At 34.1% G+C, this 26,841-nt stretch overlaps 1 protein-coding gene across 1 annotated transcript in view; it reads left to right on the top strand.

Moving 5' to 3' along the window:
• The window catches only part of LOC128981879 (lipase 1-like), a 48,026-nt gene that overhangs the window by 5,451 nt on the left and 15,734 nt on the right, over positions 1-26,841 (top strand). The window contains exons 2-3 of the mRNA XM_054400852.1: positions 23,780-23,969; positions 25,727-25,841. Coding sequence (XP_054256827.1) covers positions 23,780-23,969; positions 25,727-25,841 — 305 coding nt within the window. The remainder of the gene's footprint in view (positions 1-23,779; positions 23,970-25,726; positions 25,842-26,841) is intronic.

The raw sequence follows: 26,841 nt of genomic DNA, 5'->3' as shown, positions 1-26,841 counted from the left end.
TAAGTAAATATTAGTTTGTTTGTTATGGATATATTTTGATTAAACTTGGCAAATTTATTTATTATTTACTAAGGTTATAATATTTTGCATGAAACACACTTTGTCACCCTCCCTGTAGCAGCAAATTTAGGTACGTGAACCTAATGTAATTTAAATTAAATTTATTGAATTTAATCGAAGTGAAAATCAATGCGGGCAAATATAAATTTGCTTATAGTCTGCAGGTTTGCTGTGGCGGGGATATTTTACTTTACTTTTAGTTGTTAATTTTATATTATTTGTCGTTATTTGTTTTGGGTTACCTATAGCTATTGTAAATTGTCGAAATAAATAAATAAAGCTAACACAGCTTCATCTAGGGTTTGGAGTTGAGCTAACCAACCTGGCACAAGCAATGCTCGTTAAAAGCAACAGTTCACTGAACAACTTATTGACTGAGTTTCAGTCCTTGTGGTAGATCCCGGATTTGTTTCACCTTGAATTTCCAGGGGTTTGTCATAAGTAACGATAACGGATACCCGACACGTACAATAGTAGTTTACGCAACGATCGCGTAAAGATAGTGTTAACGACACGAGTAGAAATTTAAGGTACGAGCCTTGGCTAGTGCCTTAAAAACAACTACTAGTGTCGTTAAAGGCTGTTTACGCACGTTGCGTACACTACTTTACCTATGACAGTTTTTTAATTACTAACAACTACTACTCATAACTTCTAAGAGAGGTTATGTTTTCGTTTATAGCCTCTCATTGCCACTGACAGTGATGCAACAAATCATTGTACCAAACACTATTGCAGTCATTAACAATTAAATTGGTCTTAACAGCTGATTAAAGTTCGAAGCATTACAATTTTACTTCTTTTCTCTCAATCCTTGAACCTCGTTGGTCCGTTACCCGTGTTGTTAAGTAAAACAAATTATGTTAAGTGAATCTTTTCAATTCTGAGAACTAAACTGAAACGGCTACTTTAAAAAACTGTCGTAGGTAAATAATGTATTATGGTGGGCGAATAACGTTGCATGTGAGTTATTGACTAATACAGGTGCATACAGGGTGATTGATATAAGTGTGCCAGGCCTTTTTATTCGAAAACCATAAGAGATATCAAAAAAAGTTAAATGGTAAGTGCCTTGACTTTTTATTTAAAAAATTTTAGTAAAGTCAAAAAAATTATTTTAGCCGCCATTTTTCCAATATGGCCGCCAACTTTGATTTTTCTTATGGAACACCCTGTATTTTATGATGTATTCTGGTAGAAAATGTAATTTTAAGACGATTTTATTCTTGTAATTTTTTTCATAAACCTAACCGTTTCAAAGATAATAATAGTTTAAGTTGTGAAATTTTGAATGGTTTTCGAATAAAACGGCTGGCATGCTTGCTTAGGCCTTTATCGAGGGAAACGGACTTTCGGCCTGCGCTGCCCCTGACTCGGCCTGGGCTGCCCCTATTATGTGGTGTAAAGGGTAGGTTTCTCGGGAGTAGGTACCTGACCTAAGCTTGCGCTTTACCCACTAAATCCCAGGAATCTCCCGGAAATACCTGTGGGGTGGTGGACAGGGTCGTCGACACAGGAAACAGGGCAAATAGCATTGGAGCCAACCTTCTAGGAAATACATTACTATTGTATTAGAATACTGCTGTAATCTTTGGCATTAACGACTCAGGAAGTGATGGTGTCTACGGGTGGTGGATATCCGCCCCAAATAAACCTATTTTTGTTTCAAAATTTTAGATTCAAAAATACGCAAATTCTTACTACATATAATAAATTTTTTATGCTTCTTTTAATACTGTATATGATAGTGGTTTTTAGTACTGTATTATGACAAATTTAGATGTAAAATACTTGCAGTTATTTGAACTTGAATTCATTATTTCTTAGGCCGCGAACGCTAAATATATAACAGATGTTCGTGTACAGTAGTTAAACAATAAAAAATAGTGCATTTCATCACTAGAGGGTACCTATTTAACATTACTGTGTTACGAAACATTTAAATGTAAAATACTTGTAGTAATTTGAACTTGCATTCTTTATTTCGTTGGCCGCGAACACTAAATATAAAAGTAACAGATGTTTGTGTAAGGTAGTAAAACAATACAAAATAGTGCATTTCATCACTAGAAGGTGTCTATTTAACTTTACTGTATTACGAAACCTTTAAATGCAAAATACTTGTAGTAATTTTAACTTGAATTCTTTATTTCGTTGGCTGCGTACGCTAAATTTTGGCCGTAAAAGTTTAATTTTGATACTTACTTGTTCTGTGTTATTTCACCTAATAACAACAGTACATTTAATTCCATCCAACATAATTTTTGTTGGAAATGCACAATGTTGAATTGTGTGTTCCAATTATTAAATTGCAAATTACATTAATTAATTGTTGAATGAAATGCATAGGAGCATTTAATTCCATCCAACTGAATTTTCTGATTTTGTATATAACAAACTGTAAATTTCTTTTATTGATTGTAAATATCTACATCACTAGAAGCCTTTTTGTAGTAATTGATCATTTAAACACTGCAGTTACAAGTTAAATTTTAATATTTTTTTGTACCAATACACCAGACTGTTAATTAATATATAGGATTATATTTTAAACGCATTTTTATAACATACTTGTCTCTTGTTACATTGGTTTAGTTTTTAATTTCGTATTTTATACTTAGTGTCTATCTGGTTTTTACATAACAAATTGTTATTTACTTTCACTTTGTATTTGCTTGTAAATAGGACACTACCAGAAGTTTTTTTTTTGGTAAACATTATTTTAAACACTGCAGTTTTTTGTTTACCTTACACCAGACTGTAATTTAATTAAAGTAGGCCTATCATTATTTTTATACTACGTCTCTTGTTTAAATTATCTGAATGAATGTACTACGAATGTACATTCAGCTGTTAAACTACAATTCACACTTTAAACTGAAACAAGAGGTTCTACCCGTGAATTCACGGGTGAACAGAAACCACCATTAAATTAATTTAATCAACTATGACTTTATATTTCATTTAAAGGGCCCAAGTTCGAGAAATTTTCATGTGAAAGGATGTTAAAGGCAGTGGAACCTTCATACCTTACGTCCTAAGGTTGGCCGAGGTTGTACCTGAACACGCAGCTCTCTTTCACGACATCTTTAATACTTTTCAATGAAATTGCGATCTGTTAAAGATCGGTGACAACCTCTTGGAACGAACAACATACATGGTTTGTTAATCTCATAGTCATCATGGTTCGAACACCTTTAGTTACTCACTTGTAACAAACAGCTATAAATAGCTTCACTGTCCATTCACCGCGACTCTTTTAAGAACGTAAAAGTAAATAATAAAATAAGTAAACAAAAATGTAAACAAACAATAGTTATTTTCCTACAGTTACCAAACAATGTACATGTTCTCTCACTGATTTGAGAAAGCAAAGTGGCCAATTCGCTCATCAGTGAGACAATGTTAACATTGTCTCACTCTAATTACTTTGTCTCACTCCAGATTTGCATCGTGAAGGCACGAACTAGTGAGCGCGTAACATGCAGTCAACGTCGTATGCGCGCGAAATACGTTGGCAGCACTGGCTGTAAATCAGCTGGTCAGCTGTTGTACTGTTGTATTTGTCACTTCGCATTAAATGTTATGTTAAAAGTTCACTTCTGTGTAAAAATAGGTTATGTTTCTTCACCAATTTATTTGTTTTATGGTAACTGTAGGAAAGGTATAATGTGCAACTCGAGTTCAAAGTACAATTGCCTCACTCGAGAAACCATTCCTCACTCGCCTACGGCTCGTGAGTAAGGATTTCTCTCGAGTGAGTCAATTGCTCACTTTTCTCACTAGTTGCACAAATAACTATTGTGCAACTAGTGAGAAAAGTGAGCAATTGACTCACTCGAGAGAAATCCTTACTCACGAGCCGTAGGCGAGTGAGGAATGGTTTCTCGAGTGAGGCAATTGTACTTTGAACTCGAGTTGCACATTATACTTTTCCTACAGTTACCATAAAACAAATAAATTGGTGAAGAAACATAACCTATTTTTACACAGAAGTGAACTTTTAATATAAAATTTAACGTGAAGTGAAAATACAACAGTACAACAGCTGACCAGCTGATTTACAGCCAGTGCTGCCAACGTACAGGGTGTTTCGCGAGCATACGACGTTGCCTGCATATTACGCGCTCACTATTTCGTGCCTTCACGTTGCAAATCTGGAGTGAGACAAAGTAATTAGAGTGAGACAATGTTAACATTGTCTCACTGATGAGCGAATTGACCACTTTGCTTTCTCAAATCAGTGAGAGAACATGTACATTGTTAGGTAACAACTGTAGGAAAACTATATTGTCGATTGCATTGGCCAGCTGTTGTTCACTAAATTAATCAAATAATAACTTCCAAAACATGCAAGGCGTAGCCTTTTGAAAATCAGCCTGTGGGGCAGAGCCCTTAGGGAGTTCGTCCATATCAATACTTTTCGGCAAAATCTACACACTCTAAGCTTCATTTTGATATGCCATATGCCTATATTTTTATTTGGTAAATGGCCTTAACCGTTTACATAAAATTTGATTGTATCACTGTAATAATATAATATACTGTTGTATGGATAATATTTTTGTACTATTGAGTGGATGGATTCTTATGTAAACAAGCCTTGAAATCATATTAAGTGAGACTAATTCGTCAACGTTTGTGATTTATGAAAGCTATAGTGACAATAGGCGGATGGTGGCCCCACCTTCTGCAGTAGCCTATCTATAAAAGCTATAATGTATATACAAAACTATAATATCTATAACTAATATTATGATGGTCAATTTATACATATCCACTGTTTTTGTATCTTGAACTGAGGTGACACATATGTCGTCAAATCGTCGTTAAAATTGGTTAAAAACTGTTTAAATATACAACTTTTAGCACGGTGTTTGTAACTAAACTAGCCCAAACTTAGATTTAAATCCATCTAATACCTGCTCTTGCTCTGGAGTGCTCTGGGGCTCAGGTCCTTCTTGGAAGTACCGTACCTAATCCTATTCATAGTTTTTGGCCAGCTTGTTGTGTCAAACACCCCATATCACCCCTTCCCTACTTCCCTCTTACCCACAAAATCTTTTCAATTTACCTATAGGGAATCTTTTGGGGACAGCAGACTCAGAGCTACCCACGTTCCCTATTGTTTGTTGCGGAGGGTAAGTTTCTCATAATCACCCCAGGCCGAAAGTCCTACACTCCTTTATCGAAACTCTTTCTCATGCAGAAATTTCAAAACTTTAACCATTATTATCTTAGAAACGGTTAGGTTTATGAAAAGAATTACAAGAATAAAATCGTCTTAAAATTACATTTTCTACCGGAATACATCATAAAATACAGGGTCATAAGAAAAATCAAAGTTGGCGGCCATATTGGAAAAATGGCGGCTAAAATAATTTTTTTGACTTGACTACAATTTTTAAAATAAAAATCCAAGGCACTTACCATTTAACTTTTTTTGATATCTCTTATAGTTTCCGAATAAAACGGCTGGCACACTTATATCAATCACCCTGTATATGTCCAATTGTACAGTACCTATAAAATCAACTTGATAAATGTATTGGTCTAGCAAATTTAAATAGGTACGCCAATATGTATTAATATTTGGGAAGTCGAGTTATGTTTTTTGACTATTCTAGTGTATGATTGGTTCTATAATGAGAAAAGTCAGTAGCTGCCTAGCGACTTTTGAAACTGAACTCTAAGTCATTAATCATAGATAGGGCTCTTAATGAATGAATTCTGACGAGGAAAACAGCGCTTAGTAACTCATCATTTCATTCATTAAACACTCATCGTTTAGTAATCGCATATTAACCTAACACCATGGTTGTGGATTACCTAATCTATGAAATATATGTTTGTCACACTAATTTCTACTTACCGCATTATTTCTAAAACGTTCTATTAATTTACACAAATATTCACGAATGCCTATTGACTGATCCCACTAGGGAAGAGACTCGTAAATTGCATTTCAAAACTAGATTGTCCTCTCAAGTCTAAATCTATGGATAAAGTATGCGTCGGAACTAGTTTGGCTCGAAACGGAAAAATCCTTGGACCGTCTAACTAGTGCAGTTCGTGAGGAACACAGAATAGAAATAGAGATTTAAGTCTAGGATTAACATTTTAAATTATGTACCTCGTCAATCAATAGGAATGGCGTATTGGTTAATGTAAACGAAGCTGTGAGTTTGGCCTTAGTTCGTTTAACTGTTATCGAAAGAGTAAACAAAACACCACGAAATACCGTGGTGATTTGTGCCGTCCTGTTTATAAGCCTGCAAAATTAATTGGCAAATATATGTAATTAAAATAACAATGTTACTGTTAATATGGAGATTACAAATTTATTTATCAAATATGTTAATAGGTAAGCATGTTTCTTTTAAACCTTTTTTCCTAGCTCCTGCGCATTGCAGAGACAATCTATGCATACTGTTAGAAAAATATTTTAATGTAGATGTGCAGAATTACTTTATAATTTAAAATAGGCTCAAAAATAAGCAAAAAGAAAATTAATTAAAATTTGAAATAATTAACGGCTTCATGGGTTGCCAAGCTGGTGGCGTAATAACAATGAAATACAAACAGAAAATCAAAATAAAAATGGAAGAAATTCCAATCACATGTTTTATTTATTTACAGCTTGGGTAAAAATAGAGAAGTATGTGCATTAGATCAAATTATTTTTGGTCAAGTTTTTGACCACTGGACAACCTCTAAGTACTGATTTTTTAAATTAGGTTTTTTTATGTAATCTTAAAGTTTTTCATCAAGGTTTATTACGATATTTTCTTATAGATAAAGTTAGTTTATGCAGACTCAGAAATGTTCATGCTATGAAGTGAAAATATAAAAAAAACTTTTAAAAGTTGAGTTTAAAATCATTTAATATTTAACAATTAAATGTTTCCCCAGTTCGAATTCCCTCCTTATAAGATGTATAATAATTTTATGGGCACAAATAGTAGATAAGGTTCCTTTACTCTATGGAATTATAAATTTATAATGGAGGCCTAAATGTATAATAAAATCCTAACACTACGTTTGAATAAAGACACATAATTGTAAAGAATAAAATAAACAGCCAAACTCTGAAAGATTAGCTATTAAACAATACAATTCCGTTATTGAAAAACGTTTAGCATACCTGCATAACTACTAACTACACAGTGCAGTCTACTCGTTTTACGCAACAGCAATAAACTTACAAGGTCAAGTGGTTATGACAGGTTAAGTGGTAATTGTAGGTTTTTATACGTTTTGAAGATTGCATGAGTTGGGGTATGAATACGATTGATTGTGAGAAAAACAGTCAAGCACGCAAGGCAGTAATGTCGCCATGTCGCCAACGATTACAACGAACTACGTATAAGTCTAAAAGCCACAGTAAAGAATGATGTTTGTGCGAAAATATTTTTACATGTTTTTAGATCCAGGCTACACGACTTTATTTTATCTGGGTACGTATTAATGCGAAGATTATTGGAGTATTCTTGTTACTGACAATTGGGTTATTAGTCAGGACTATTTATTAAAGTTAAACATTTCAAAAATTTTAACTTGTGTATGTAGTAACAGTTAGGTACAGTTTTGAATCATCAAAACTACTGACATTCTCAGCATCGAACCGACGACCTTCTAGTCAATTACGAGGAAATCACATAGTTAGAGTTAATTGAAATCACATATTTAATTAGAGGAGTAGTCGCATAGTTGTGGACGAGCTTAGCCCTTTACCCGTCAAGTATTTCCTCGTCTGTGACGTCATTATCAGCTGTATTACCTACAGCAGTCAGACAACAAATACAACTGATCAGTTTTCTTTTGTAGACCAAAGTTCCCAAATCATGTATAACTCAATGGAAGACAAATAACATGACAAACTGCCCCAAAGCAAGACAAATTGGCCAGACAAACTGTCCTAAAGCAAGACAAACTAACAAGACAACTGCCCCAAAGCAAGACAAATCAGTAAGATAAACTGTCCCAAAGCAAGACAAATCAGTAAGATAAACTGCCCCAAAGCAAGACAAATCAGTAAGATAAACTGCCCCAAAGCAAGACAAATCAGTAAGATAAACTGTCCCAAAGCAAGACAAATCAGTAAGATAAACTGCCCCAAAGCAAGACAAATCAGTAAGATAAACTGCCCCAAAGCAAGACAAATCAGTAAGATAAACTGTCCAAAAGCAAGACAAATTAGCAAGCAACCTGTCCCAAAGCAATACAAATTAGCAAGCAACCTGTCCCAAAGCAGTCTTGTAATTACGGAGACGGTAACGATGTAACTTCCTTTAGGGATAATTGGCAGGATTTATTTCTTATTAATTATCGTTGTTGTTATGCATATCAGCAAAGTTTGGGTCCATCGACCTTCGCCGGGTTTACGCATAAACAATGATAATGATCAACAACCAAGCGTATGATTAAAGGTTTTGATAAACTATTACAAGTTTTCCTTATGGACGTTCATTGTATGATCGGCTCCATTCATCTTTGATTCGCCACGCATTTGTCCGACCTTTGACGAGTTTCGGGTCAAAATGTTTACTTGAAGGACATATCATGGTCAAAGCCTTTTATACTAATAAGTTCTTGATATAAATTTGAAATAAAAACTTCACCAATATTTTTGAATTTTTAATTTTATGAGGCCTTTTGCCAGCTATGCTGGCATCATCAGACACATAACAAAACTGAAATAAGAAGTTCTTGATAGTTCTTAAACTACGTATATGTAGCTGAACTACAAACATAGAATAGTTTCTGAACCTAGTACAAGTGATCAGGATATTTAAGTGAGTTACCATATAATTCATTCTACATTTATGGATTCTTGGAAATTACCTGTTGAACTATTTAAGTTACTGAAAGGTAAAATTTGTTAATCGACATTAACTATAACCACAGTAAGTGCTTATTATCTCAGATTTGCCATACTTTGCAAGACATGGATTCAGTCACGCTGCTCAGGAAATGTCAACGCATATTATCAACACATACAAAATCCATAAGGTATTATGGCAAAAAATATAAAGGATATTCAATTCAAACTATCAAGTAACAAGCCAAAGGCGGTCGTTATTTGTTTTGGGTTACCTATAGCTATTGTAAATTGTCGAAATAAATAAATAAAGCTAACACAGCTTCATCTAGGGTTTGGAGTTGAGCTAACCAACCTGGCACAAGCAATGCTCGTTAAAAGCAACAGTTCACTGAACAACTTATTGACTGAGTTTCAGTCCTTGTGGTAGATCCCGGATTTGTTTCACCTTGAATTTCCAGGGGTTTGTCATAAGTAACGATAACGGATACCCGACACGTACAATAGTAGTTTACGCAACGATCGCGTAAAGATAGTGTTAACGACACGAGTAGAAATTTAAGGTACGAGCCTTGGCTAGTGCCTTAAAAACAACTACTAGTGTCGTTAAAGGCTGTTTACGCACGTTGCGTACACTACTTTACCTATGACAGTTTTTTAATTACTAACAACTACTACTCATAACTTCTAAGAGAGGTTATGTTTTCGTTTATAGCCTCTCATTGCCACTGACAGTGATGCAACAAATCATTGTACCAAACACTATTGCAGTCATTAACAATTAAATTGGTCTTAACAGCTGATTAAAGTTCGAAGCATTACAATTTTACTTCTTTTCTCTCAATCCTTGAACCTCGTTGGTCCGTTACCCGTGTTGTTAAGTAAAACAAATTATGTTAAGTGAATCTTTTCAATTCTGAGAACTAAACTGAAACGGCTACTTTAAAAAACTGTCGTAGGTAAATAATGTATTATGGTGGGCGAATAACGTTGCATGTGAGTTATTGACTAATACAGGTGCATACAGGGTGATTGATATAAGTGTGCCAGGCCTTTTTATTCGAAAACCATAAGAGATATCAAAAAAAGTTAAATGGTAAGTGCCTTGACTTTTTATTTAAAAAATTTTAGTAAAGTCAAAAAAATTATTTTAGCCGCCATTTTTCCAATATGGCCGCCAACTTTGATTTTTCTTATGGAACACCCTGTATTTTATGATGTATTCTGGTAGAAAATGTAATTTTAAGACGATTTTATTCTTGTAATTTTTTTCATAAACCTAACCGTTTCAAAGATAATAATAGTTTAAGTTGTGAAATTTTGAATGGTTTTCGAATAAAACGGCTGGCATGCTTGCTTAGGCCTTTATCGAAACTCTTTCTCATGCAGAAATTTCAAAACTTTAACCATTATTATCTTAGAAACGGTTAGGTTTATGAAAAGAATTACAAGAATAAAATCGTCTTAAAATTACATTTTCTACCGGAATACATCATAAAATACAGGGTCATAAGAAAAATCAAAGTTGGCGGCCATATTGGAAAAATGGCGGCTAAAATAATTTTTTTGACTTGACTACAATTTTTAAAATAAAAATCCAAGGCACTTACCATTTAACTTTTTTTGATATCTCTTATAGTTTCCGAATAAAACGGCTGGCACACTTATATCAATCACCCTGTATATGTCCAATTGTACAGTACCTATAAAATCAACTTGATAAATGTATTGGTCTAGCAAATTTAAATAGGTACGCCAATATGTATTAATATTTGGGAAGTCGAGTTATGTTTTTTGACTATTCTAGTGTATGATTGGTTCTATAATGAGAAAAGTCAGTAGCTGCCTAGCGACTTTTGAAACTGAACTCTAAGTCATTAATCATAGATAGGGCTCTTAATGAATGAATTCTGACGAGGAAAACAGCGCTTAGTAACTCATCATTTCATTCATTAAACACTCATCGTTTAGTAATCGCATATTAACCTAACACCATGGTTGTGGATTACCTAATCTATGAAATATATGTTTGTCACACTAATTTCTACTTACCGCATTATTTCTAAAACGTTCTATTAATTTACACAAATATTCACGAATGCCTATTGACTGATCCCACTAGGGAAGAGACTCGTAAATTGCATTTCAAAACTAGATTGTCCTCTCAAGTCTAAATCTATGGATAAAGTATGCGTCGGAACTAGTTTGGCTCGAAACGGAAAAATCCTTGGACCGTCTAACTAGTGCAGTTCGTGAGGAACACAGAATAGAAATAGAGATTTAAGTCTAGGATTAACATTTTAAATTATGTACCTCGTCAATCAATAGGAATGGCGTATTGGTTAATGTAAACGAAGCTGTGAGTTTGGCCTTAGTTCGTTTAACTGTTATCGAAAGAGTAAACAAAACACCACGAAATACCGTGGTGATTTGTGCCGTCCTGTTTATAAGCCTGCAAAATTAATTGGCAAATATATGTAATTAAAATAACAATGTTACTGTTAATATGGAGATTACAAATTTATTTATCAAATATGTTAATAGGTAAGCATGTTTCTTTTAAACCTTTTTTCCTAGCTCCTGCGCATTGCAGAGACAATCTATGCATACTGTTAGAAAAATATTTTAATGTAGATGTGCAGAATTACTTTATAATTTAAAATAGGCTCAAAAATAAGCAAAAAGAAAATTAATTAAAATTTGAAATAATTAACGGCTTCATGGGTTGCCAAGCTGGTGGCGTAATAACAATGAAATACAAACAGAAAATCAAAATAAAAATGGAAGAAATTCCAATCACATGTTTTATTTATTTACAGCTTGGGTAAAAATAGAGAAGTATGTGCATTAGATCAAATTATTTTTGGTCAAGTTTTTGACCACTGGACAACCTCTAAGTACTGATTTTTTAAATTAGGTTTTTTTATGTAATCTTAAAGTTTTTCATCAAGGTTTATTACGATATTTTCTTATAGATAAAGTTAGTTTATGCAGACTCAGAAATGTTCATGCTATGAAGTGAAAATATAAAAAAAACTTTTAAAAGTTGAGTTTAAAATCATTTAATATTTAACAATTAAATGTTTCCCCAGTTCGAATTCCCTCCTTATTAGATGTATAATAATTTTATGGGCACAAATAGTAGATAAGGTTCCTTTACTCTATGGAATTATAAATTTATAATGGAGGCCTAAATGTATAATAAAATCCTAACACTACGTTTGAATAAAGACACATAATTGTAAAGAATAAAATAAACAGCCAAACTCTGAAAGATTAGCTATTAAACAATACAATTCCGTTATTGAAAAACGTTTAGCATACCTGCATAACTACTAACTACACAGTGCAGTCTACTCGTTTTACGCAACAGCAATAAACTTACAAGGTCAAGTGGTTATGACAGGTTAAGTGGTAATTGTAGGTTTTTATACGTTTTGAAGATTGCATGAGTTGGGGTATGAATACGATTGATTGTGAGAAAAACAGTCAAGCACGCAAGGCAGTAATGTCGCCATGTCGCCAACGATTACAACGAACTACGTATAAGTCTAAAAGCCACAGTAAAGAATGATGTTTGTGCGAAAATATTTTTACATGTTTTTAGATCCAGGCTACACGACTTTATTTTATCTGGGTACGTATTAATGCGAAGATTATTGGAGTATTCTTGTTACTGACAATTGGGTTATTAGTCAGGACTATTTATTAAAGTTAAACATTTCAAAAATTTTAACTTGTGTATGTAGTAACAGTTAGGTACAGTTTTGAATCATCAAAACTACTGACATTCTCAGCATCGAACCGACGACCTTCTAGTCAATTACGAGGAAATCACATAGTTAGAGTTAATTGAAATCACATATTTAATTAGAGGAGTAGTCGCATAGTTGTGGACGAGCTTAGCCCTTTACCCGTCAAGTATTTCCTCGTCTGTGACGTCATTATCAGCTGTATTACCTACAGCAGTCAGACAACAAATACAACTGATCAGTTTTCTTTTGTAGACCAAAGTTCCCAAATCATGTATAACTCAATGGAAGACAAATAACATGACAAACTGCCCCAAAGCAAGACAAATTGGCCAGACAAACTGTCCTAAAGCAAGACAAACTAACAAGACAACTGCCCCAAAGCAAGACAAATCAGTAAGATAAACTGTCCCAAAGCAAGACAAATCAGTAAGATAAACTGCCCCAAAGCAAGACAAATCAGTAAGATAAACTGCCCCAAAGCAAGACAAATCAGTAAGATAAACTGTCCCAAAGCAAGACAAATCAGTAAGATAAACTGCCCCAAAGCAAGACAAATCAGTAAGATAAACTGCCCCAAAGCAAGACAAATCAGTAAGATAAACTGTCCAAAAGCAAGACAAATTAGCAAGCAACCTGTCCCAAAGCAATACAAATTAGCAAGCAACCTGTCCCAAAGCAGTCTTGTAATTACGGAGACGGTAACGATGTAACTTCCTTTAGGGATAATTGGCAGGATTTATTTCTTATTAATTATCGTTGTTGTTATGCATATCAGCAAAGTTTGGGTCCATCGACCTTCGCCGGGTTTACGCATAAACAATGATAATGATCAACAACCAAGCGTATGATTAAAGGTTTTGATAAACTATTACAAGTTTTCCTTATGGACGTTCATTGTATGATCGGCTCCATTCATCTTTGATTCGCCACGCATTTGTCCGACCTTTGACGAGTTTCGGGTCAAAATGTTTACTTGAAGGACATATCATGGTCAAAGCCTTTTATACTAATAAGTTCTTGATATAAATTTGAAATAAAAACTTCACCAATATTTTTGAATTTTTAATTTTATGAGGCCTTTTGCCAGCTATGCTGGCATCATCAGACACATAACAAAACTGAAATAAGAAGTTCTTGATAGTTCTTAAACTACGTATATGTAGCTGAACTACAAACATAGAATAGTTTCTGAACCTAGTACAAGTGATCAGGATATTTAAGTGAGTTACCATATAATTCATTCTACATTTATGGATTCTTGGAAATTACCTGTTGAACTATTTAAGTTACTGAAAGGTAAAATTTGTTAATCGACATTAACTATAACCACAGTAAGTGCTTATTATCTCAGATTTGCCATACTTTGCAAGACATGGATTCAGTCACGCTGCTCAGGAAATGTCAACGCATATTATCAACACATACAAAATCCATAAGGTATTATGGCAAAAAATATAAAGGATATTCAATTCAAACTATCAAGTAACAAGCCAAAGGCGGTAGATATCAAGGAATTAATTTCTTAGTCACACTCAAAAACAGTACTGAAATTTTCATTTGGAAAACATATTCACCCGCGTTTTTTGCTGTTCAATCCTTCGTAGCTTTAGTTAGTAATGTTGTACGGTAAGAATAGATCAGTAAATACTGGATGAATCTTGTACCATAGACTCATGAGTTAGGTTAAACAATGACTCTATCGCAAACATCGCACCTACATACATACATTCCAGTATATCTATGTTGTCATCTACACTTTTATTTCGTCAATTGTATAATCTTAAGGCCTGATGTCCAAGACGTTCCTGAAGATGGGCACGGAATTGACATTCATATCAGTGACTACTATTAGCAATTGATTAGCCTATGTATTTTAGTAACTGATACGAGTATCAATTTCGTGCGCATTGGGAGGTATTCATTAATTATGTCAGACAGGTTTTAGTTAATCAAATATTTACTAATGTCCAGCCCAGTTATCGAGCTAGGACTGTAAACACAGCAAAGTTTGTTTACCATTTTCTATCACTGCCATTGCTATCATGGTGTGGGGAGCCGCACGTACATATCTGCAGTATAATTTACTATCTAACTGTCGTTTAGCTATCTAAGTGAGTTCGTCTTAGGGTTCATCCGCTATCCAAGAGCTAAACTTAATACGATTAACGGTGCAAATAACCTTTCACTGAGGAAACTGTAAATTCCAGAAGAAATGTGGTTTTTGTAAATTATTCTTTAAATAATCAACAATAATCGTGTCTTAGTCTAATTTCGAACAACAGTAAAATATTGTTAACAGTTATATACAAATACTGTACCATTCATAGATGTAAGTAACATTAAAGGACGCAAACCAAAATTATTTCGCAAACATTAATTTTAACCATACAAATGTTAAATGACTGCCACTAAAATTATTTATATTACGTGTAGTTGCTATTGGATCTATTAAATTAGTAGTAATAGTGTTCAAAAATACAAACCTAAGCCAAATAAATCCGTTACTGTATAAGGGTTGGGTATGAATTTAATTTATTTACATACAGACACTTTATTAATTTAAATAGCACCGCACCTTGTGTGCATACAGTTTTTATAAGCTGGGCTATGAAACTTTGTTTCTAAATTAGAACAGCTGTTTATTTAGTCAAATCGCTATAGATGGAATGAATAGAGGATCCACCAACCAAGAGTCATTATAACCCAATGACGACACGACACCGTAGACAGGTGATGTCTAGCGCGAGTTGTGAATCAACTCTTATCTTCATAGTTGACTAACTGTGGAAGTGTTAGAATTTGCTGACTCATCAAGCGTTGATACAGGCAATATGTTATTAGGACCTAGTTATCCCGTGCTACGATTTGTAATGAAAAAAGGTTATGTCGCTTAACAAACTTGTTTAGGGCGCAGCACACAAACTTACCTCAATATTGGATAATTCAAAATTAAATACATCAGGCTTACGTTAAAATGCAATTTTGTTGAGAATATCATCTTTATTCTTACTACAACATTCATAAAAAAACATTTCTATAGTACAATAATCAACAAGATCAAGAGATTAATCAACTAATTTAAGAATGTCTCTTTACCTTTTTTTGAATTAATTTTTGATTAATAAATTCTCTTGAGAATAAAGTAAACGTTGTTCAGTATCCACAGTCAATGAAATTATGGAAATATTTACTATGAACATTATTTAAAACCAATTTTCGAATGTATGCGTAAAGTTTTGTTTATTTTGGTAGCTGGCATAAAATAATTGTACAGAATTACTTGAAACATTTCATGGTCCGTAGAGCATAGCTATAAAATTGAATAATTAAACAAAATTAAGTACTTATCTACTAACAATGAAGTGTTTGAAATTCCATCGCAATCCAGGCTTGTATTATTTAACAAATTGTTATCCAGACAAAAATAAACTTTTACTTTACATAATGGTATTTATTAACACTTTATTACTATACTTATGCTATGTTTTATGGCGAATTGAGGAAAACGCTAGAAAATTACGAAATTAATTGACCATGCAATGTCTCAATAATAAGTTTACAGCCCAATTATCACCCTTTTACAATACAAGCAGCGACGCAATAAAGATGGCATTTTTATGTCTTACAATAAAACAAATGATGATTGGTGTATGAAATAACCCACGATCTACCATCTATTATATTATTAAAGTGATACAATCAAATTTTATGTAAACGGTTAAGGTCATTTAGCAAATAAAAATATAGGCATATGGCACATCAAAATGAAGCTTAGAGTGTGTAGATTTGCCGAAAAGTATTGATATGGACGAATTTCCTAAGGGCTCTGCCCCACAGGCGGATTTCTAAAGGACTACGCCTGGCATGGTTCCAATGTTTACATGATTTAATTTAATTTAGTTAATGAAACAGCTGGTCAGTACAATATATGAACTGGTGTTTGTTTATTTACTCGAATAAGATGTTTGTAACGCTTTATGTAGATTGAGGAGGTTATGTTTGGTTTTAAAGTGAGGTTGTATACGTTTTGTAAAGTATTGCTCATTTGATGCTATAACTGCACTAAGGTATGTTGTCATATTCTTAGAGATCTATTACAGGTAACATCAAAAGTAGGGGTTTGAAAGTAAGTAGGTTTACGCTTTTAAATTAGTTTATATTTTCAAACTAAATCATAGAGTTGCTGTATTTTAAAACACACATCAGCACCACTTTAATAATAGCTCTCTAGGTCACATTGTCATCCCGTTGCAAAGTACGGGTATAGCAGCTTGTATTACTGTAATGGAGAACAAGTACTGCATCGACCAATTAGTAGGTACTGGAGTTATTAAACGCTATCGATTTTTTTTTTTACACTAAAGAGCATTTCGTTTTCGTTTTGACATTTTATTGCATAACCACATGTAAATTATTATTAACATTATTTATATTGAAATATCACTTCAATAAAGCTTTTCCTGTGGATAAATTTACTTATTTTATCTTAAGTCAGTACTGTATACTTTTCTTATTTCAGGTTTGCATTTACGAAGTTATCATGTTAATAAACGCAGTACAATTCTTTGCGTAAATTGCTTACCCACGGACAACAAAACTACTGAAATTAGCAAGAGGGGCTTTTTAGTAGCCGGAGACGTCCATTCGTCAATGAGCACCAACAAGTGTCCTTCTTGTTTAGTTTAGGGAGGATAAACTTTTACTTGTTAAAATTACAACTTAAAAACTCTCCTAATTCCAATTTATTACTATTACTTTCGAGGTTTATGGGGTCTTTGCCAATGTAATATCACTACTAATTCAAAATGCTGCTATTATATTATACGTTGTTTACTTGCATTCTAAAAGACGAGCACGTGAGCCTTGAAAACGCCATGTTCAGCGCGGTATGCTATGAGTGTTACCGATTCTGAAGCAATGACAACACCATCTGCAGTTCAACATCTATGGCAAGACAACTCGGTATCTATATGTAGTCAAGGATCAAGGAGGAAGAGAACATCATCCTTGCATGTTCTGATGTAAATTGTTACTCAGGACATTGAATTTCCCTATCAAAAGGTTATGCAGTTCCAAGTTAAGGTAAACCAATGGATTAATTGGACCAAGAGTTCCTCAATAGCGCTAAGACCTCAAATGGCCCCAAAAAATGTCCCTTAGTTGCGCCAAGTCCAAGCCAGGTAGGGGTGAGCCGGCAGAACGAATGACCTTGTTATTCTAACCTAACTTAACCTAACCTAACTAAACCCAACCTACAATCAAAGAGAGACGCCACTAGGTGCAGTTAAAGTATTGGGCGGCTCCCTGAAGTAGTTGGCGCAATTCAGGAATACCCGACTTCCTGACTCAGGTCAGTGGGGGCAATTAATGCCCGCCCAAACAAAATATGTCATACTTCGATTCGAAAATCTCTTGAACAAAAACCTTCATAAGTAATAGATGCTAAAATAATAAAAAAACTGCACTATGAGTAAATTGATAGATAGGGGCAGTTGATATATTGTCAAATCAAAGGGTATGTTGCTAGTCTAGCGCCTCGGCCTTCGGTACAGGAGGGAAGGGTTCGATTCCCGACACATCCACAACACATGGGTTTTTACCGTTTTCCCTAGGCCTACAAGTGTTTAAGTACTTCCTCTTGTGATTCCTCATGTAACAAGGCCACCGGTGAGATATAAAAAAATACAAGGTTACGAGACATAGACAAGAGATAGATAGTTGACAATGATAGTAGTAGTGAGATTGATAGTTTTTATAAAAATCTTAATAGCTTTTTATAACAACAAAATGTGTACTTTTTGAAAAATCAAACGTAATTGATATCGTGCTTTAACTAGCGTTGTGTAATTCAATTTGGGGCTAAACCGGTAAACGAGTTTTGTGCTTAACTTTATAATTTGTGGCATTGATTAACGAATTTCATTGGTTCGTAGGACCTTAGTGTTCATGCTAATGTACTTCAAATATGCTAATGTTTATGAATCAATCAAAAATTTAAAAATACCATAATTTGCCTTATATTGCTTACAACAATTTGTGTTTAAAAGAGTTTGTTGGCTTTGAAAAACACAAAACCTGGACAATTTGTTCTGCTACGCAACCTTAAGTCTAATAATATTTTTAATGAGAAAGATGGCTATTTTTAAAGTTTGAGAAATTCTTGTTGATTTTTTGGAATCAACGTGTTTTTTAAGGTTGACAACTTATGCATAACGTGTCCTATATTTATGACACTTGCTTCGTCGTGCAGCTAGGCAGAGCCTAAACGGCATTATATTCTGATTTAGGTTTACAGGAATCGTCCAGCCTTAGATATCAAACACTCCATTTATAGCTTTAATTTGTTCAGTAATTCAAATTACTACTTGTTTTGTTTCAAACTATAGTTTTGTTTCTGCTAAGGAACCATCTTCAGGCCGTACAAGGTATCGTTCAGGTTATTTACCTCCACCGTATATGAGGGTCGTCATTGATAATAAAAGTACTGTACATAAACATTGATAGACAAACGCCAAACATTAAAACAACCGTGTGTGTGTTTTATGTATTTGTATTATCAATGACGACTTTCATACACTATACAGTGTAGGTAAATAACCTGAACGACACCTTGTACAGCCTGAAGATGGCTCCTTAGCAGAAACGAAACTAAAGTTGTCACAAGCAGCGATTTGGATTACTGAATGCAGGTACATAAACCATTATAAATGTTCAAACGTCATTCGGAGGCTAACAACTCTTGAAAATGATTCATAAATCAGCGTACCTATTAAATCTAATTATTATTTTTTGTTTGTTTTTATAAGCGACGTATGTTCTGTAATTTTCGTTACCAACCTAGCTCAGGACTTGACGCTCACGGCCCACCATGTAAAATACTAACTGTCTTGTTATTTGACACGCAAATCATCATCTCATATCTTAGTAGGGATTTTGTTTGCTCTGCAATTCGTCTAAATTTAAGTGGGAAAGTTGGCTAACGATGTTTATGCCTTTCTGTTTCCCATAACGTCCACTGACCACTGGTCCAGCAACATTCCCTTGATCCTTTCTACAACTACAATCGCTTGAATTGTGCTATTCGAATAATAAACACATAAATAATAGTGTTGATGTAATGGGTTAAATAACAAAAATTGTAATTGGTTATTGTGCGACAAACATCTAGAAATGTTGCAAATGCGTTATACAAGAAATATAAGTGAAAGGAAAACTTAAAATTAGTCCATATATTATATATACCTATATATGTTGTATATGTGTACTTTCATACTAGTCAGTAAGCTATTGAAACATGTTTAAAAAATACTACTAGCATTTAATGAACACAGGGAAGAAAAGTTTTCTGATGTTTGCTGCTATAAGGGACGTATTGTTATTTTTAATATGTTACAAGTAGTCAATAAAACAAAAATTGACAAAACTTATGGATTTGCTTGAAAATAAAACAATCGGTGTCCGGACAGTTGCGGACACGGACAATTGGGGACACGTCTTAAAAGCGGACAATTGCGGATACTAGAGATTAATGCTACCTAACAAAGGGTTTGACAGGTATCTACAAATATTTCACTGCCGGACAACTGTGGACACATGTTCTAGAAAGAGTCTGATTTCCACCTAAGGAACAGATACATACACGATATATGTTAGGTTAGGCTAGGTTAGGTTAGGTTAGTGTGTAAAGTGTGATATAAATCAGTCTTAAAATCATATGTATGAATCTGTTCTTTAGGTGGAAATCAGACTCTTTCCAGAACATGTGTCCGCAGTTGTCCGGAAGTGAAATATTTGTAGATACCTGTTAAACCCTTGTTAGGTAGCATTAATCCCTAGTGTCCGCAATTGTCCGCTTTTAAGACGTGTCCCCAATTGTCCGTGTCCGCAATTATCCTGTATTCATACAATCGGGTGGTTTTAATGGCTACATTCAAATTTGCCAAAACCTCCGTAAGCAACAAAATCTAAGCTAAGAATTATAAAAAAACCCCTTCTACAAACCCAGAAACCATAGCCTAATTTTGTGAGGATTATAAAAACATTGACCTAGATATTATTTTGTCTAGGCGTAGGGTCTAATCATGCTGGGGAGAAAACAACCCCAGGATAAGGAAAATCATGACTTGGCTTGTAAAGGCTGCAAGCTTTACCTAATTGACTAAAACACGATCTCATTGACAAATGATACCTCGGAGCCATTTCCTTAAATTACGATATTTTCCCAAAACACTCAAAATAAGCACCATCACTAGTAAACATTCCATATACTGAACCATGTGAAAAATCTTGAGAATAGCTTCTGAGAATGTATCTGTCAGAGTTGTTTTTATTATTTTTTTTGTAGGCCTGTTTTTAGCGAATTTCCCATATAGGGAATAAGCTATTACCGTAGTACTCATGGTAAGACCTGGACCCGGGACCGATTTTTTTTCGTTTTGAGGTCCCTAGAGGCCAAAAACACCATCCGTTCAAGTTAATATATATATGTCCGTTAGCGCGATAACTCGAGAAAAAATGATCCGATTTTGATGAAATTTGGTACAAACGTGTAAACCTACGTTTATTCGAACGAGTTCGCGAACCAGCATGATCGGACCATGGGAACGGGGGTTTATGGGGTAAAAATGGGTTTTTCCCATTTTGACCCAAAAAACATAACATTTTGCAATTTCTTTCCAAACTATTTTGTAGAGCTTAAAAAAACAAATAATTTAGTATATTGAAGCGTTATAATGCGCCTAATGGTTACGGAGAAAATTCCAAAAAATTTTTAATTTAAAATTCCCATGTTATTCTTATGGAGAATAAGTAAACTGTTGTAGTTTGCTTGTTTATTAACATATTTTGCCCAAATTTGGAAAATGTTTTAATTTCTTACTAACTATTAACATTTTACATAAAAAAAACACTTACCCTCCCTGTTGCAGCAAACCTAAGTATGTGTTAAACTGATTCTATTTAAATAGGGAATAAATGTGATATTTTTAAGGAGACATTTTAGTGTAAATCCAATCAGGCAAATGGAAATTCGCTTAGTCTGCAGGTTTGCTGCGGCGGGGGTATTTTTTTATAAAATAGTGTCTGGGGAATACTTAATCGAAAATCTGTACAGCGATGCTACATGATTTGGCGATTACAAAACATGTTCGGGTGTATATTTTACTCAAGAAATTTACCCTAAAGAGGAAACTAGTCAACATCAGCATATTAAAAAATTACCGGACATTACAATACATGTCAAAACACGATTCAGATTGTATATGATTAAATGTTTACTTATAGTCATAGTCAATGACATAGCATAGTGAGGGACATATCCCAAAATGTAGTCTATTAAAATTTTACAAATATATACCAAATTAATACAGTTTTCTAAAAGATATTTGAATGTCAATATTAAACGATAAGATAAGCTGATAATATTATCTGTAAGATTGTTATCGTAATTAATTAAAAAGATACCTATGTAAAAGAACTAAACATCGGAATTTCAAAATACCACCTAAAATAAGTTTATATTTTACTAGGTGACGTAATTTGTTTTGGGACATTGCCCTGACCGTGTTCCAAAGGATGTATAAGTTGCAACTTTGCATTAAATGTCGTTAATTTGATTCAGTTCGAAAATAAAACTGAAGATTTTAATGTTTGTAAATGCAAATGTTTCCTAAAATATACACAAAAGGTCAAGGTGGAATCCGTTTTAGGTAGCAGGAATGCTAATCCTATCGGACGAGCGCCGAGCGGAGGATAACGGCCTCAATCAGCTGATCATTGTTGTCATCAGCTGACCTTGACTACTGTTATCAGTTAACCACGTGACCTTCAGGCCGACACTTCTTCTTTCTCATTCCGTCTTCCTATCTTCCTGTATCCAGCTTCCGGCTGCTGACTTGCATCTCCTTAAAGTCTCGATCGTTAAGAAGCTAGTACCGGTACTTACTTAATGGTTCTAATGTACTTCCTGTAATTGATGTAAGGTAATCAGAAGATTTGTTGGATTGTTACATAATAATTTGCTTGAACATTAACGAAACTCTCTTTTAGCTTGAAGTTAGGATAGTCTACATTTTTCCATTTTGTGGAAAATAGTGCCAAAAATAAACGGTATCAGCAATCTGACATGTTTTTTTCTCTCATTAGCTTGTCAAGAACTCGCTTATCATGGGTAAGCGTGGGAATAGCTATAACATTTAATGAGGAAGATAACAAATCCTATACTTTTTGGACCACAATTTTACAGCATTATGGGTTCTACTAAAGTTTGTACCTTTTTGTTGAGAGTAAAAAGAACACTACATACTTAATAAAAAATGGTTAAAAATAAGAAGCTGTTCTGAGATATTTATGGTTAATTTTGGAAGAAAAGTTTTTATTTTTGCTAGATGTAAAATTTAGCCGTTTTGTAAAACTTACATTCAGCATTGCGATAAAAAAGTAGTATAAACGTATTATATTTTCCTAACTGGTGAAACATTTGGTTTTTCTAAACTGAACACACTGGCGTGAATTTAAGAAAAACTTTTCGTTTAGGTACAGGATTACCTAAACAAAACCGAAACATAAACTGAAAATTATATATTGAAATAGAAATGTTTCACTCTCTCCTAAGGAAATCAATTCACTAGTAGAAATAGCCAAATTAGTGTATGCCTAAGTTGATTTCTTGTACTTTTTTCCAGTTTGCAGGATTTCACATTTTAATTATTTCCTTTTGGTAAAGATTTGTATACAACACAAATACAAATTTACTTCTTCTATAAAAAATGCACTCACTACCACAATTTCTAACTCCACATCCATCTTTTGATCCTCTCCCAAACTTACTTCTGTTTTGGTGAAAGGTGGATTGAGGACAGTGCGGAACGCCCGATGCAGTGTGCACACCCCCTCTAAAAAGTGCCGAGACGGCTGTGACGACCGTAACGACCCAGTGAGCGCTTAGCTTTATTCTTTTTCCGATACAATATTCACTACTGACAGGTTAAGTGTAAGAGAGGGCCATGTGGCCCTAGCTTTGCCTGTTTAAATAAATCATTTTTATTTAAAAAATCATTTTCATTTCTATGCTGTAAGTATTCATGTAAGCTATGTTGTTACTTTACATTTGCTACTCCTGTTACATAGTCAACAACTGTTCTAGATGGCACTGCTGAACATGTACGGGTGGAGATCTGAAGAGCACAGAATCACCACAGAGGACGGCTACATACTTCCACTGCACAGGATAGTGAGCAAGAAGAGCAAGAACAAGAAGCCTCCAGTGTTACTACAACACGGCATCCTCGGGGCCTCGGACATGTGGATACTGAGAGGCTCTGACAAAGACTTGCGTAAGTAATACTAGGTCCTGGGTTCATGGGTTCAAATCTCCCCAATCACCAAGGGCTTTTAGCTAGAAGATAATACCGCGACCATGGAGAGCGAAACAATGTGAGAGGTCTCGATGAAGCGCGCCTTCAAGAGAATAAAAACAAATTGCTGTTTTCTATACTGTAGAGGTTTTAATACAGGGTGGGGCAATGAAAGCGCCCCAATTTATAATCAGTACAAACTCAATAATATTCACCCTATGAATATAAATAGCACACCAAAACACAGCTTATCTTTTGCCATTTTAACTTAACAAAGTCATTTTTCCATTTCTTGAGAACAAAATCCTACAAGTGACTTCATTGTCCTACTTGACATTCCTTTTTAGCCACTTGAAACTCCATCAAATACTCCTCCAGCACTTCTTCAGGAATCACTTTAGTTTTTGGACTATCCTTAGCTTCGGTTCAAGCAAATCTGTGGGGTGACTTTGAAAAACCTAGAACGGCAAGTAGCTTATTAGAACAACCCCCCCTCCCAAAAAAATTAGCCAACGTAAAGCTTTCAACAACAAAAGCTATCTGGCAAATCTCTTCGGACTTTGAGTTACTTGGACTCATATTCTTTTAACATTTGCTGGTGTAGTACAAAGAGTTTTGCGGCACCCACCGATTATTTTTTTTTTGTTTAAGCGATTATCCTAAATAAATTTACCTAGTTAAACATTGTTTTCCAATCTGGAACAACGCCATGTTGATCAAGGATGGAATACGGTCCAAACAATCTCTGGGTTTTTGCACAAGAACCACTATTTTATAAATAGGTTTCCACATCAAAATCTTAGTGTTAATAGCCTCAGGCATAATATTTACTAAAATGGCATAGTATAATTGATGTTTTAAGCACAGCTGATCATTCATTGTTGCAACAATTAACATGTGACAGGTAAAACAAATTGTAGCGTTCTCATTGCCTCACCCTGTACAACTCAAATACTTGTGTATAGTTAACAAAAACAAAAACCAGATCACTTGCTACTAAGGTTAACCGCATCTGCCCAGATAATACAGGGTGATTACAAATGGAATAAACATTTTGTATTTAATTAATATGTTTTGTCTATTTAATTTGTAATCACTACTGTAGATTTTTTTTAACCATCTAGAATTTTAAAACCGGTCAGTATAACCAACCTTTTACATTTCGATTTTTAAAACCTTTCTTTTTAGGAACCTAGAGACTTCTATTTGCATCCCTGTTGCAGTAACAACATAGAAACCATCCAAACAGGCGTCTAAGTCTAGTTTTGTTTTCACTCACTTGGAAAAAATTGGAAAATATCACCAACTTTTCCAAAAATTTTTAGAGTGTGAAACAGTCCCTGAGTACAGATGAAAGTTAAACCACATATAACAACAGTGAAATGTTGTAATAATTTTTGTTGTGTAATATTTTTTATTTCTTATAGTGCCATAATGGACTTTCTTCCGATTCAAGTAAGCCACCTATAAGAATACAGTTTTAAATTGAAAAATAACTAATTTTTTATTGTTAGCAAATGCCCTATCTTTTTATCAGATAATTTTGTATTGTACTGAATAAGGATTCTCTTTTTGATTTTACTACTCTTTTAATTTTACGTAAAGGTAGGTATTTTTCCAGATTAGGTTTTTTATAAATTAACACTTTTTTAAAATAAAACTTTCATTTAGGTATTTTAATTGTAGGCCTACCGTAAAATATTGATACTGATAAGTATGTTTTTTTTTCTTTTCAGCTTTTGTACTGGCCAAGGCAGGTTACGATGTGTGGCTAGGGAACGTCAGGGGAAACAACTACTGCAAGACTCATGTAACAATGAACGATACAATGGACGACTTTTGGGACTACAGGTGTGTATCAGTACTAAATAATATCTAGTTGTAAAGCTTGGACGTTAAAATCCCTCTCGGTACAATCAAACACCACACCCTGTACATATTACTGTCCCTGAACTTTGACCATACAGGTGTTTAAGGAAAGAGAAAGGACTAAATGGAGAAAGAACAGTTTATAGGACAGGAAGTACAGCTGGGAAATCTGTGAGAGTGACATAACAGGTGTCTAGCTGTGACAATGACCTTGGATTGTAGAGCAAGGTTGACAACAGCTGACCACAACACCATTGTCACTGTCACACGGCTTAGCAGAAATAGTTTAAACTGGGTGAAATTTTCTCCTCGTTAAATTATAAAATTTATTTTGAAAAACATCGACAGAATCATGTACGAGTTGTCTAATTGCGGCAAACATTTAGGAACAACTTAATTAAAACACAAACCTAGCTTAGAACTAGAAGCTCGTGGCATAGATTTTGACTAAAAATAAATAGATACTTTGAAGATAGTCAACAATTAATTGAAATCCTAAATAATTTGACCAAAGAATATCATAACCTCTCAGTATAAGAACCTAAAATCTTATAATTTTAAAATTATTTGAAGTTTATTAAGCTGTAAAGTACATACAACATTTGTTTGTAATAAGAAATGTTTCCCTTTTAACTAAAAAATTGACGTCAGTTAACGTCAACACTGGTTGCTGAACTCTCACTTGATTTTTAACACTAGAGGTTACATTTTGGGTCTTTGAACTATTTTAAGTCAATCCTCTTCATAGTTTGGTTCCGTAAGTATATACTTTGAACAAACATAGGTTACCAAGAAAACCTAAACACTAGTTACAGCAGATGTGAACATACACATTTTTATTGCAATTCTTTATGAGCCCCAGCATTTTAGTGGTTTGAGATTTAGAGGGTGTCTAAGACACACATACACAATACACTAGCACACTAAAGCTGGGTTTTCCTAGGAGCAAGAGAGCGGAGGGCGCTTTTTTCTTGTCCTAGAG

Source organism: Macrosteles quadrilineatus, unplaced genomic scaffold (assembly GCF_028750875.1).
Source record: "Macrosteles quadrilineatus isolate MER2022 unplaced genomic scaffold, UCM_ALF_1.0 Scaffold_55__1_contigs__length_795759, whole genome shotgun sequence".
Taxonomy (NCBI): domain Eukaryota; kingdom Metazoa; phylum Arthropoda; class Insecta; order Hemiptera; family Cicadellidae; genus Macrosteles; species Macrosteles quadrilineatus.
This window is presented reverse-complemented; position numbering and strand designations above follow the sequence as displayed.